At 33.4% G+C, this 14,407-nt stretch overlaps 1 protein-coding gene across 1 annotated transcript in view; it reads left to right on the top strand.

Moving 5' to 3' along the window:
- Nucleotides 1–10,496, top strand: part of LOC145292989 (N-acetyl-D-glucosamine kinase-like) — a 133,598-nt gene extending 123,102 nt beyond the window's left edge. The window contains exon 11 of the mRNA XM_080139238.1: nucleotides 10,281–10,496. Within this exon, the coding sequence (XP_079995364.1) occupies nucleotides 10,281–10,346 (66 nt within the window). The 3' untranslated portion in view covers nucleotides 10,347–10,496. The remainder of the gene's footprint in view (nucleotides 1–10,280) is intronic.
- The last annotated feature ends 3,911 nt before the right edge of the window (nucleotides 10,497–14,407 follow it).

Genomic DNA, 14,407 nt, shown 5'->3' on the forward strand with positions numbered 1-14,407 from the left:
TGTAGAGTTTTTCTGAACTTCCTGTCCGGCTGATGGAGACGTAGAACATACCGTGACTGAAGCAGTCTGATGTCAAGTCTACGCCAATGGTGTTAAATGTCTGACCTTGACTTTTGTTTATGCTGATTGCAAAACACACCTTCACAGGAAATTGGAGTCTCCGGAATTTAAATGGAAGTACTGAGTCCGATGGAACTAAGGGGATCCTTGGCAGTAGAACGGTTTCGCCTTTGTAGGGACCACAGGAAATGGTGGCCTCAAGTACATTGGTGTGCAATCTGGTGATAACACATCTGGTTCCGTTTGTTGTTTTTGGCGGTTCCAAGGATCGAAGAATCATGATTGGCGATCCAATTTTGAGATTTAAAATGTGTGGAGGCATTCCAGATATCTCCAAAGAGTTTAAAAACTCCACAGGGTAGTGAACAGCTTCATATTCATTAGTAGCCGAATCAACTGACTTGTATTGCTTTGTGTCTCCTGGAAATTCATCCATTATTGAATTGTTCAAATGATTCACATTGCTGTTTAATGGCGAAATAATAGCCCTCTCAGCAAGCCAATCCGGTGATTTTCCATTGTTTTGCAGGTCTGGGTACACTTTGTCTTTCAGTTGCTTCTGATTACCGACACATTTACCAAGCGCAGTTGGAATCTTAATTGTGTCAGGTGAAGAAGTGATAGGAAACTGACCATTACCGATTTGGAGAAGCAATTTTGAGAAGTCTGCTGCAGCTGTGTTATCAGAGATATAGGCTCTCATATTAGTAGTCAGTCTCTTCACTATAACGTGCCTCCAGAGATAGGATTGTTTCAAACTTGCATTGACAATGTTAGCCCTTGTGCCATTTTTAACCACTGGGAGGATTTGACGGAAATCACCGCAAAATAAGGTTGGAATGCCACCCATGGGATTCTTGTTTCCTGTGATGTCTTGCAGTGTTCGGTCAATTGCTTCATAAGCACTCTTGTGCGTCATTGGGGCTTCGTCTACAATGATTGCAGAGGTGTCTCTAATTACATTTGCCAAGGCTGAGTTACCAGTAATTTTGCAAACTGGCTGATCCATTCGATGAGTATCCAAGGGTACTTTAAAAGTGCTGTGAAGAGTGCGGCCACCTTGTAGTAGAGTAGCAGCAATGCCACTGAATGCTGTTGCAAGGACAATCTTTCTCATGGATCTAATCTTTGCAAGGATCAAATTGATTACAAAAGTCTTGCCCGTACCACCTGGAGCATCAAGAAACATCATGTTTTTGTTCATTTCACCTTGTGCTTCCAACATTGCCATGAATGAATTGTAAACTTCTCTTTGAGAATCGGTCAGTTTTTCTTGCATATTTTCTGCTTGTAGGGAAGTTCTTCAAGATTATAAGTAACTTCACGTTGATACTCTCTCGCGAGTCTTTCATCTCTCCCTTGCATTGGTGCAGGTAATCCATAGCTTGCCAATGGTTGACCGCACATAAGGAGAACTTTTTCTTCAATTAGACAAAGAGTTTTATTGTAGATGTCCTCATTAAAATCTGCTTCTGGATTGTTAACTTCTTGCCTGTATCTGTGAAGAATGTCTTCAGATATTACATCACGAAAAGCCATCCAGATCTCAAGAGGATTTCTTGGCTCACAGGCTGTTAAAATTATCACAAATAGGCTTCGCAAATTTGAAGGTGATTGAGTGGCACTTGCCTCTCCTACTGCTTGATGCAAGTGATGGTCATTTTCTAGAAGGCCTCGAGCAAGGCACGCTGCTCTGTATGTTTCAAACACCTGACCATTGTATGCTCGCAAATTTTGAAATGAAGTTGGACCAGCAACCTCATTGAGCAACAGGCGTAAGAAATAACACTCCCCTGCTTTTGGACTAATCGTGTAGATTCTCCCTATGCATGGTGCCTTCCATACATCATCATTTTCAGTACCTTCAACTTGTACCCCACGCATTCTTCTCATCCATTTCTTTGTCGATTTGTTCCAAGTGTAAAACTCAGGGACTTCTACGTATTTGAGACCCCTTGCAAAGTCATCCTCATGGCAGAGTTGAAAAAATGCTGTCAAAGTTGTGGCAGGCGGTGGACCTTGGGCTCGTTCCAGAGCAGTATCAGCTGAGAACATGACACGCTGCCCATTTTCAAGATGAACAGAAAGTTGTACAATTGGGGGGAAATGTTCATGGATGGGATGTTCCAATATCCTCCAGGCTGCCTCTGAACTGCCGACATACCTTGCATTCTGGAACTGCTGGATCTCATCCACAATGTGACTTTGTACTTGGCTTTGTTGGTTAGCTGCTCCATCAGTTCTTTGTAGTTCAAACACTGCTTGATCACATCCTTTATTCACGTATTTGAGGACATATTTGATGCTTTGGATCGAGCTGCAAATTTCTACGTTAATGTGAGCGTTGAACTGCTGAAGCAGGACCTTGTTGTACGGAACAATCCACTGGTTTGTTATTTCTTGATTAACATACCGACCATTTCTCTTCATCCTTATTGTACCAGTCTGGCCTCCATCTTCTGGGTTTCTTCGCCTGTACTTGGGGTAAGAGTCTTGGCCTTGCTTGGTACACTGAAGAAATTCTTTTGGGTATTTTTTGGAACATTTGTTGTCAATCATACTTGGACAATTTGGATTAAATGGTCCAGAAGGTCCATGCACCATATGTGCCATCACTTTAGCATGAAGATCAGGATCTTCCTCTTTGTCAGGGATCTCTGCAGATATGCAGAGATCCATTTTTTCTGGTAGAAGTTTGTCCTCTGGGGCCTGCCAGGTGAGGATGTGTGCATGCGGCAGTCCTCTTTTTTGATATTCAATACTGTACAGGAAAGCCCTCAACCTGCCAAATCCTCCCTTTTTAATAAATTCAAGTAACTTTTTTAGCTTCTGCCTGAAAACCCTGGCAACAATATCTGGACGATCCTGAGGGTCTTGCCCTTGAAGACAATTTTCTGTAATTTCTGTCCACTTTGGATTTGTTGTGAACGTGATGAAGAGGTCGGCTCGGCCCATTCGCCGAACATATGCCATGGCATCACTTTGACGCTCAAACATGTATCGAGGGCCTCCTGTATAAGTTGCCGGAAGTACAACTCGTTGACCAAACTGTTCTGGATTCCCATCCTCCCTAAGAATTGAATCTCTCAAGTTGCTATAATTGTCAGCTCTCAGGGTCTGTTGCTCACGCCTCAGGAACTGTAAACGTTCTGTTTCAATCTTGCAGTACACATCCACCAGCCATTGTTGAAATAGCCTTCGGTACCAGAGAAAATAGTTTCCAGGCCGAGTCATTAAATGGTACGAATAAAATTGCTGTTGGGTAACTTTTCGCCCATTGGATGCCTTCATGTAGATGTTGTAAGATGGAGAACCATAGGGGTACATTAACGGGTACATTAAAGTATCGTAGAGGGGATGTAGTTCGGAGATCCATTTTAATGTATCATTTCTAAAACGCAAGACAATATCCCGGTTAGCTGTTGGTTCATTCTCCATTAATATTCCAATCTCATACGTTGTTGTTGGAGCATTGAATCGCCGTGGATGCTCTTCTTGCGGCCTTCGGTCTTCCCTTATGACAACTTTATGTTCTACCAAGTGTTCTTCTTCAATCCTCTCCTTTGCTGTTTTCAGCTGACAAATAAAGCTGTTGTTCTCATGTAAAAATTCGGTCAAACTTTGGAGAATGTCTCTATTGAGTCTACTGTCACGTCCCCGATTATGTAGTTCCTCTTCCAGACTATCCAAGAAGTAGACTTGAATAAACTTTGCTGTTTCATCTTCAGGTGGTAAAAGACTCCCAATCTGGTGGCAAACCTGGCCTCGAATTCTAAAAGAAGGATTCCACCCATGTACTGCCGCAATTTTGTGACCAAATGATGTCATTGCAAAACAATTGTTATAACTGCGTAGATTTTGCAGAAAATCTTTAGAGATGGGACCATTGCCGGAGAGCAAATCTTGAAGCAACTGAGGCAGTGGTGGAAAGCTATCAAGCACAACTTTGCCAGAAGAACAACAACAACCAGGGGTTTCTCCTTTAAATTTTACAGCTGAGCAATGTTGACATACTTTGTCCATTTTTCCTATATCAGCTGTAGTGAGAGAGTCATTTTTATTGTAGAGCAATCATTTTCTATTGCAGTGTTCTATTTCATGGTGTCTCAAAGCAGTCATTCGTTGTCTAGCTGCCTCGTTTTCTGTCAATTGCTGGGGCAAAGTCATACTCTCTCTCCATGCAGCCTCTCGTTGTTGCCCTTGGTATAGGCGAAAGCTTCGTTGGGTTTCCAATTCATTCTGATGTCGTTGAGCCACTCTCAACTCACCTTGTGTACGTCTACTTACCTCATATAATTCATTCGATCGTAATATTGCTTCTCTTTCCAGTGCATATCTTTGCCTTTCTTGAATTTCATCTTGTGATGAATTTAACCGCCTTACAGCATGTCTAGTTCTGTCAGCTTCACGTTGGGTTTCTCTTTCCAAATCTGACAGTCTTGCTCTCCTTTCTCTTTGACGTATCCTGTTAAGTTCTAGACGTCTTTCTCTATCTGAATTGTTTTCATTGGAGCGAATTGCAGCAACTCTTAGTCTATTAGCTTCCAATCTTTCCATTCTTTCTTCCTCACTTTCATTTCTACTTCGTTTGGGTGGCATAATTTCGGTTTTAAACGGAATTGTTTAACGATATTAATGATTGTAAATTAATTAAGCGTAAAGGAAATGTATACTAACTGAAATGGACGAACTATAAATAATATTTCTGAATAGTACAATTATAAACAATTATATTGTACCTATTTACTACGCCTACCCACGGGACAGAGTTAGACACCAGGGTCGTTTTTTAACGTGGAGAAAAGGTACAAAAATAAAAATTGTTTCAGTCGTGAAGGATTTCTCCTCCACCGAAAGAGAACAAGAAAATGAAGTGCAGCATCTGAAGAACAGATACTACACTTTGATCTTGACCAAAAGGAATGAATAAAAGCGACCTACGTGTGACTCATTACTTCCGGGTGTAAACGTCACAGTCTAAAAGTAATAATTAAAAAACAAGTAAATGTAAAATAAATGTAATACCAACTTAGGTTAACTAAGTAAACAGTACAATTAAAACAGTTCTATTAAAACAAATAATTACTAAGATCTAGGTAATTGTTAGTCTCATTGTTATGGTTTTAAAGAAAAAAATGTGTAAAAAAAGTTCTGCTTTTGTGAGTACGTGTATTTCTTTTAAATTACATAACCTTTTTATTTTATTATTTATATCTCTTTTAAATTTATATATTTTGTTAGTAAACTGGAAGAAATTCAGTTGAATAAAACCTTGTTCGTGTTCTTTACGTTAAACTCATATTTTTATAAAAGGTTCATCCGGTTTAAAGAAAGCACTAAGTTTAAATAAGACTGGAAATAACTAATTCAATATATAAATAGAAAAATGAAATAAATATAAGCTTTAAGTCTTAAGATAGTAATAATCAAAATGTAATAACTTATTTGTAGTTCAAATCTATGATAAACAGGCTTTCGAAATAGGCTCGACCAGAAAGATTAAATTGGAACGAAATTATAATCTCCGTGCCATTTTCAAAACAACCCCACAAAAGTAACGATATCCTGCAGTTGGTTAAATGACAATGGTTGTAAGAAAAATGTAAAAGAAAATGCGCTTATCTGTTTATTTTGACCTGTTTTATTTAATTAAAAAAAAATTGGCTATAACTGGAAGAGAGCGTTATGTTTTGGGGGTTGTTTAAAAAATAGAATGGAAATAAAGTTAGTTCCGTTTTAATTGTCTTTAATTGCGGCAAGCGCTAACAAAATCGAAAAATCACTGTTTACATTCGAAATGTTAACTTTTATAGGTTTACAGGTTTGCTGACAAGGCTGGGGGTGTTTAATACAATTATTTTACTAAATTGATTTTTTTCATTTAAAAATAAAATTATTTATTTTTTAATAAAGTTTTATTTTAAAATATTTGTTTTTGTTTATTTATATAAAATTACGATAGTTGAATTGTATTCTTTCAATTATATTGGCAAGTAAAATATAAAAGATTAAAACGGAACGAAATTGAAATTTCCATTACATTTTCAATACAATCCCAAAACATAAAGCTTTGCTCGCCAATGAATTGTTTTGATAATATACGTAAAGTGAAATAAATCGAATATAAAATTAAATGAAAATATATTAAATAATTAAATGTTAAATAGATTTTGTAAATAGTACAGTTGAAATGATTGTTATTTCCAATATGTAATAAGGTGGAGGTAATTAGTTAAAGAGATTTAATATAATGTGATATGCAAATGAGCATAAGTCATTCGATATGGGGGTGGTTTGTAGACTAGTATATAAAGAAATTAGGCAAATATTCTTATGTATCCTATAACAGAAACATCCTAAAATGGGTTCTAATGTTTCTCTACCAGGAGAGATCTACCCTCTTACCTCCTTTATATTTCGTTGATGATGGAGAGCTGTACACACAGACAGAAACACACGAACCCTATTACTTTATAAAAATATAGATGTATATATATGCATATATAAAAATTACATATATATGTATATATAAATATGTATATATATGTATATATATAAATATATATATATGTATATATTTCTGTATATATTTAAATATATATGTATATATATAAATATATATACATGCATATATATGTATATATATGCAGATATATATGTATATATATGTATACATATATATGTATATATATCTATATATATGTATATATATGTATATATATGTATATATAAATGTATATATATGTTTATATAAATATATATGTATATGTATATATATGTATATATATAAATGTATGTATATATATATGTATAAATATATATATATAAATATATGTATATATATAATTATATGTATATATATACGTATATATATAAATATATGTATATATATAAATATATATACGTATATACATATATATATGTATGTATATAATAATATATATACCTATATACATATATATATACATGAATATATATACGTATATACGTATATATATATATAAATATATATACATACATATATATATAAATATATATTTAAATATATATACAAATATACATATATGTAAATATATATACAAATAGTCTGAGGAAACTAATGATCATGCACAATGCACTACAACCGGACCTACTCTACGTGAAAAGAAAAGAAGGGAGGAGAGGACTGGTAATTATAGAAGACTGTGTGGATTGCACACACACACACACACACACACACACACGCACACACACACATATATAAATAATTGTAAAAGTACACAGTAAGGAATCGAGAAACGAAAAGACGGGAAAAGAAAATTAGGAAGAAAAACAGCTATACAGTGATTATGTAATAAATTTAATAATAAAAATCTTTTACCCAACTCTAATTATTTACTCAAATAAACTACTTACTCGTATATGATGGAACATATTCAATGATAAAAATTGAAAATTTGGATCAAGTCATGCAATTTTACTCTACCGTAAAAATAACATTAACTCTCCACCTCCATCATTGGTTTAAACTTTCAGAAGTCGACTCAGTTGATATTTTACTGGATGGTTGACCCCATATTTAACTAGAGATTTGCTTGTAAATATCATATTTATCCAGAAGTTTGTTGATAAACTGTATACTTATCAAGAAGTTTTTTGAGATTTCATATTTATAAAAAAGTTTTTGGAAACTGCATATTTATATTTAACACGAGATTTATTGGTGGAATCTATTTTAAACACGGTATTTATGGGCAAAATGCATTTTAAACACGTGATTTATTGGTAGAATGTATTTTAACACGAGATTTATTGGTAGAATCTATTATAAACACGAGATTTATCGGTAGAATACATTTTTATCAAGAAGTTTGTTGGTAGACTGTATATTTCTAGACTGCATCCTTAACCAATAATTGGTGATACGACATTAATGAAATAATAATGTAACGAGGTAAAATTTCTCAGTTGTTTTCAATGTTAAAAACGACGTAGTAATCTGCGAATGTTACAGGCCTTAGCTTATCATAACTTTAAAATATGTGCAAATCAAATGCATTGCTAGGGCACCAATCCCTCTTTTACTGACCCCGGAAGTAAGCTTAAAAAGTTATGTAAAATAAATGCAAGTTTGTGCAAGTTTAGAATGTCGTAACAACCAGTAAATGTTTATGGCAAGGATCTTTTAACAACAATCAATTATTGATAATTCCTGAATGTAATCGAAGTTAGCAAGACAGGCCCACACTTGTCCCGAAAGTGATACCAGTTATCGCTTTTAAAACTCGGTAGCAACGGAGGCGTGGGTCATTAAGCGTGGCTTCCTATTCTCTTTTAGGTATGAATCGATTGTGCACCAGAGTCTCGCGTGAGGTCATTATGGTTAGGTTGTTTAAACACCAGATATCTAATTTCAAAAGAAATTCACATTACAAAGGCACAATGTTTATGGGTCACCGTTGTTACGGTGAGAGGTCAATATTGTTACGGAATCGAGGTGTATTGGTTATGTAAGTAATAATGTGTTATCAGTTTTAAGTTCAATAACGAATAGTATACCTATTTGAAACAAAAGTTTATAACTATGGACACGCAACAAAACTTAACAAAACTGTGTTGAGTGAAATATTTTTAATTAAAGAACAATTATTCAAACAACAGCAAATAATAGTTAATCAACAAAATGTCTCTTTTCAAAATCAATAAGCAAATATCAGGAATAAAGTCTGTGGATTTTTTTTTAGATGAGGATTGATAATTTGTATTACGATTATTCGGACTACTGTTTTCATCTGGAGCGTTATTCTCATAACGTTTCAACCGACATAACCTCCAACTTTCTTCAGCTGTATCTTGTAAAATACGGTAACCTTTCTGAATTCAGGAATCTGCACGGAATTTCGAACAGAACTCTTTATTTAACTCACGGGGGGTATCATGCTCTCGTTCCTTCAGCCATGATAGGTTAGAAACCTTAAGTAATTCGCAATTGTATTCTGAATATCTCTCGCAATGAGGACTGAACCTTCAATCTCCAGAAGAGTGTCACTTAGAACCGAATTTTACCTAGTATATTATCCGTCATGCTACGGGTCGGTGTAGATTCCCAGGTTCGATAGCAAGATTCCCGAGTTCAACAAGATACAGCTGGAGAAGTTCATAGATTACATCGTCCAAAACGTTTTCAGACTAACACTCAAGATGAGAACAGTAGTCCGAATAATCTAAATAATACAAATATCAACAAGTTTCATCAGATGCCTTGCTGACTTGGCAGACCGAGAGCATGCTCAAGATGCTTCTTTGGATAGTGGCAATGGAAAGAAGTTCGTAAAGCCAATAAATTAACAATAGTCCTCAGTACAGTGCATCATTAATTGATCAAGGCTGTTGAGGAAGTGTTACATGACGGGGCCTATCACTCCAGTCGTCTCCACTGCGACCAGTTGAAACATAAATCTGTTGAGAGGACCGGCCTATCTTTGCGGTCCGGCTACTGATGCTACATGTCGAAGCTTTGTCGCCGATTCTGTTATTGATGAGTATGCAAAAGTGTCGACACAAGTCACATGCCAAATTAGCGACGTCGTTTGTCATCACCTCTACGAAATAATACGAAAGCATTATATGTATTTATGTAATGGTTATTAAAACACGAGCTTTGTGTATATACGTGTGTTTGTTTGGTAAACGTTATTATTGGCGACATAAATTATTTGAAATGAAAATAGAGTCGGGAAATTAGTAAAAAAAAAATTATTTACTTCGCTTTATCTATTTATTTGTGACCTATTTGTGTTAAAAAGTGTGGTTCTTATTTAGAATTCGACTTAATTAAAAAAAAATAACGCAGAAACATCTTTATGATGTACATACTCGTCACGGAAAAAAGATGTCATATTCCAAAAATCACGTAAATTTATCAAGTAGTTTTTTTATATAGAAAATAATTTTTTTACGTTTTTAAGAGTAAATTGTTTTCATTACAAGGCTGATTTTCATCTTGATAGCTCGAATTTAGTTTTAAGTTATATTATATTACATCTTCGTTCCGTGACAGGTACGTACATCATAAAGATTTGTCTATATTTTCTTTCTTTTTTTAAAATTCAGTCTAATTCTAAATAAAAATAAAAATAAAAAAATAATATCTAATATAAATGATAAGCATGGTTATTTTGCCGTAAATAATGGTTGTGAATAAACAAATCAGTGGTAACCATCTTGTTTTTTTTTTCCAGAAAGTGATATCCCAAACCGGACCGGAAATGCGATTTGGCTATATCAAAGAACACGTTTTTAATTGAGTGGCTTGACTTAAAGTAGTATCCAGACGATCTAGTACCGAATTTCCGGAAAAAGAAAGATGGCTGCCATTAATTACTTTACTCACAATCAATATTTACGGCAAATAAACATGCTTACAGCTTATATAAAACTAATGGAATACTCAACCCAGATAGTATTGCTTTTTTTCGGAAGTATGGTATAGTTTCGCCCCCCCCCCAATGGTATAGTTTTAAAAGAAAATAATGTATCCACATTACATATCCTATTGTTTAGAACACATATTTCATAACTTATTAATAATAAGTTCAATAATGTATTTTACCAAGCACATACATATTATTGAACCTCACACGCGTGCTCCGATCCTTTTAAAAATGCGTTGGTTAATATAAATCAAAATTTGATATGGAGATATTCTCTCGTTTATTATTTTTTGTATCTAACTTATTTAAAAAGATTTTTGAGGATGTATACGAGTTATTCCATTCGTCTTGCATTCTGTCATTCCATTAACCCACTATAAAATTATTCAATTATTCCGTTAACCCGTTATTTCATGAATCTATTATTCTATTCTTCATTATTCGTTATTCCGTTAGTTCATTAATCCTTTGTTCTGCTAAACTGTTATTCTATTAATCTGTTAATTGATTCGTCCATGGTTCTTTAGTATGTTAGTTCGTTATTCTTTAATATATAATGCTGTTATTCAGTCACTCCGTTAAACCGTTATATCATTAATTCTTTTATTTTGTTAATGTTATTCTGTGAACCTGTCATATCGTTTTGTTAATCCATTAATCTGTTATCTTGCATGTCAAGCATTTTTTTCCATTCTGTTATTCTATTTTTTGTCAATCCATTATTCTGTTATTACATCTTACCTTTCATCTGTGTGTTATTTTTAATTAGTTTATTAATATTTTGTACGCAATTTTGTATTATGTTCACTGACCATGAACGATACAAGTAACGTTGTCTTAATTCTTGATCTCCCTGGTTCCTGGACTAAAAATTCAATTTTTTCTTTGGTATACTGTGGTAAATGGATGCTAAATGACCATAACGGTTTAACTGGATGATTGGAGTCGCCATTTGTAATCCGGTTGTTCAGTAGAACTAAGTTATCTCTCTTGTATTTATACCTGAGTTAACTTTCGTTGGATTTATTCTGTTCAGTATTAGAGAAATCTCATTCCACTCACATACGGAATTTAGAATAAGAGTTTATTCTAATTCTGGCTAGTTCTTTTAAGTGGGCGGATGTTTCGTTCAGCTCCTTTTAAGCGCGTGCCTTCTCAAATCCTATCAGATATTTTCTCTTCGTTACGTCTTCTGATAGTAGCCAGAAAAACCTCTAGAAACATACAACAAAAAGTAAGCAACATTCTTTTATTGTTCGTTGATATTTCTCTATTTCCGACTCTAACAACATGAGTTATTTAATCATTGTACAGTAGGGCAGGTTGATTTGCAACTTTTTTTTCAGAAAATTAACATGACACTGGTGATGATAGTTGGGATTTGATGTGATAAGAACATATACCAAAAATTAGATTCCTATCTTGAACAGAAAATTGAGCATTTAATTTTAAAAATCGTGTAGAAAAATGCTGAGAAATCCTTAATTTTCATAGCATTTTACACAACATTGACTTTGAAATTTCACTATTTTATTTATAAAATATTCAATTAAAATTGATATATTTATATGAAATACATTGAAAGAAAGATAAATACACGAATAATAATTTTAATTATGAACCACAACTAGCAAAATATCTCAACTTTTATTGCATTGATTAAACAAAAATTGTCAAAAAAACTAATTAGCAACAAAGTCTTTTAAATTTCACAATTCCAAAAGATATGTGGAGATATATTACACAATATAACAACTTGATACAAGTTACAGAACCATGTATTTTAATTTTTTATTAAACGCAATAATATAATATGTTATAATATAATTAAATTGTTCTGTATAATTTCCTTTCGAGGAAAATGAAGGTCTAATTTTCTGGCACGATGACTTTGTAATAATGTGTCTATGTCTTGCTTCCTGCCCATATACTACTTTTTGAGAAAAATCAATCAAATTTTACCAGTGTGTGGCTGTAAAATTGATAGTAATCTTTTTATTCTTTTTTTTAATTGTTCACTATTTCTGAAAAAAAAACAACAGAAAAACCAAACAATTATTTGAAAAAAATTACTTTTTATATTTTTGTGATGTAATATGAATAAAACTGACTATTGTTTGGGTAAATTATAAATAAAATTTAATGGATAAATATTTATTTACCTAATGGATAAAATCATTTAAATGCCCTCTTCTCTCACATCTAATTCATCTGAGTTTATCATCGATATTATGATATTTTCCGGAAGTAGTGCAAAAACATTATATTTTGAACTGTTAAAAACAGTAATTTGGATTCCAGTTAACTGTTTTGTTTCCTGAATCATATTAAAATATACTGTTGTTGGTTAAAAAAAATATTGTCGGTTTTGATCTCAAACCAGCTAACTGCATACACTTGGATGATAAATTTGACCAGAATGTTTAATTTATCATAGTGTTTGAGGTTAAACACCTCTGGTCCATAGACACATTAACCTTGTGGCTTATGTTAGCCATCTTGCTTGATTCAAGGGCCCAATTTTCTAAGCTGCTTATCTTAGGTTAACTTCTCATCGAGAAATGCCAACAGTATACTCAAAACGTAGCCTCTGGTCTTCACACTTAAATTATTTGCTTCTTCTGCTGTCAGATAATAATGATCGGGAGGGGCACTATTTTTTTTAAGAATTCTACTTGAGGCAAATCTTGATAATTATTGATACAAAGGACCAGTAAATGTTGTAAGGCTTTTTGTTGTTCCATCAATTAATTTAAAAATTGCTCAAAATGGCAGTTCTTCTAGTGGAACATGAAAATTGCAAAATTTGCATGTTTAATAATAGAGCCAGATTACATAATAAATACCAATATATTTTTCTATTTTCCACAAAAAAGGAACATAATTTCAGGTGAATCTATAAAATTCATTTTACCTCCTTGATAGGAGGACGAGTGCAGACTATGTGCCTTGTTTGACAATTTTCTTTCTTGCCCAAAGTCATCACATCTCAATATCAAACAGTCTAGCAACTTTGGTTACTGCGAAAATTTCCTGTCAATCTGTTTGGCTCTCTTATAGCAAAATATATTGACCTTCTGTCCTATATAACGTTCCCCTAACAAGGGCAATTGTGAATTAACTGCTTGGCAAATACTAATTAATTCCTTAGCAATTAAATTAAAAATCTAACAGAAACAGCAGTTTCATCCAAACGACAAGGTGGACCAGCAAATTTTCTGAACCAGGGGTTAAAAGTGGACATCGTGCTTTTACTGACATTCTAATCAGCAAAGTAAAATAAACAAATGGATTATAACTGAAGGAACCTGATTTAAGCTATCTTCCAGTTGCATATGTAAAAAATAAGTGCTAGTTATAAGAAATAATGAAAAACTTTGTAGAGTTGAATTAGATGTACTGAAGAGAGAGGACCAAACCAAATCAAAGGCATAGTAGTGTTTAGACATTTTTAGCAGATTTTAGCTCCTCCTTCGATAACATGAATTTATCCATAAAGAGATTCATTTTTGCTGTAGCTGTGCCATTTTAAACGAGTGTTTAGAGTTTAGAGTTTGAAAAATCAGTGCTTGTGCCACTATGTTACCATGCTATTTTTAATAGTATTTTCAAGTTAAATTTAGTTTTTATGAAATTTTTGTTTATTAAATTCTTAGGTGAAAGTACAGAATAGTTACAACACAATCTCCTATCATCCGCATGTTAAAAATGGCTTTCTAAATAATAAAGTTATTTTAGCACAACAACATAGATGCACAAATAACGAAAAACCTTTAATGGAGTTTTCTTATTTACTTGTATTAATCTTTGTGGGTTATCTGATTTTAAAACTATAATTTTAGAAATAAAAATACTGCTTAAAAAAATTACTCCCTAAAAATAAAAGAAATAAAAATTTAACATTAATTTTGTGCAAAGTATTTTTTTAAGTAGAA

This window comes from Euprymna scolopes, chromosome 14 (genome assembly GCF_053919585.1).
Source record: "Euprymna scolopes isolate OS-2025 chromosome 14, ASM5391958v1, whole genome shotgun sequence".
NCBI classification, from domain to species: Eukaryota; Metazoa; Mollusca; class Cephalopoda; order Sepiida; family Sepiolidae; genus Euprymna; species Euprymna scolopes.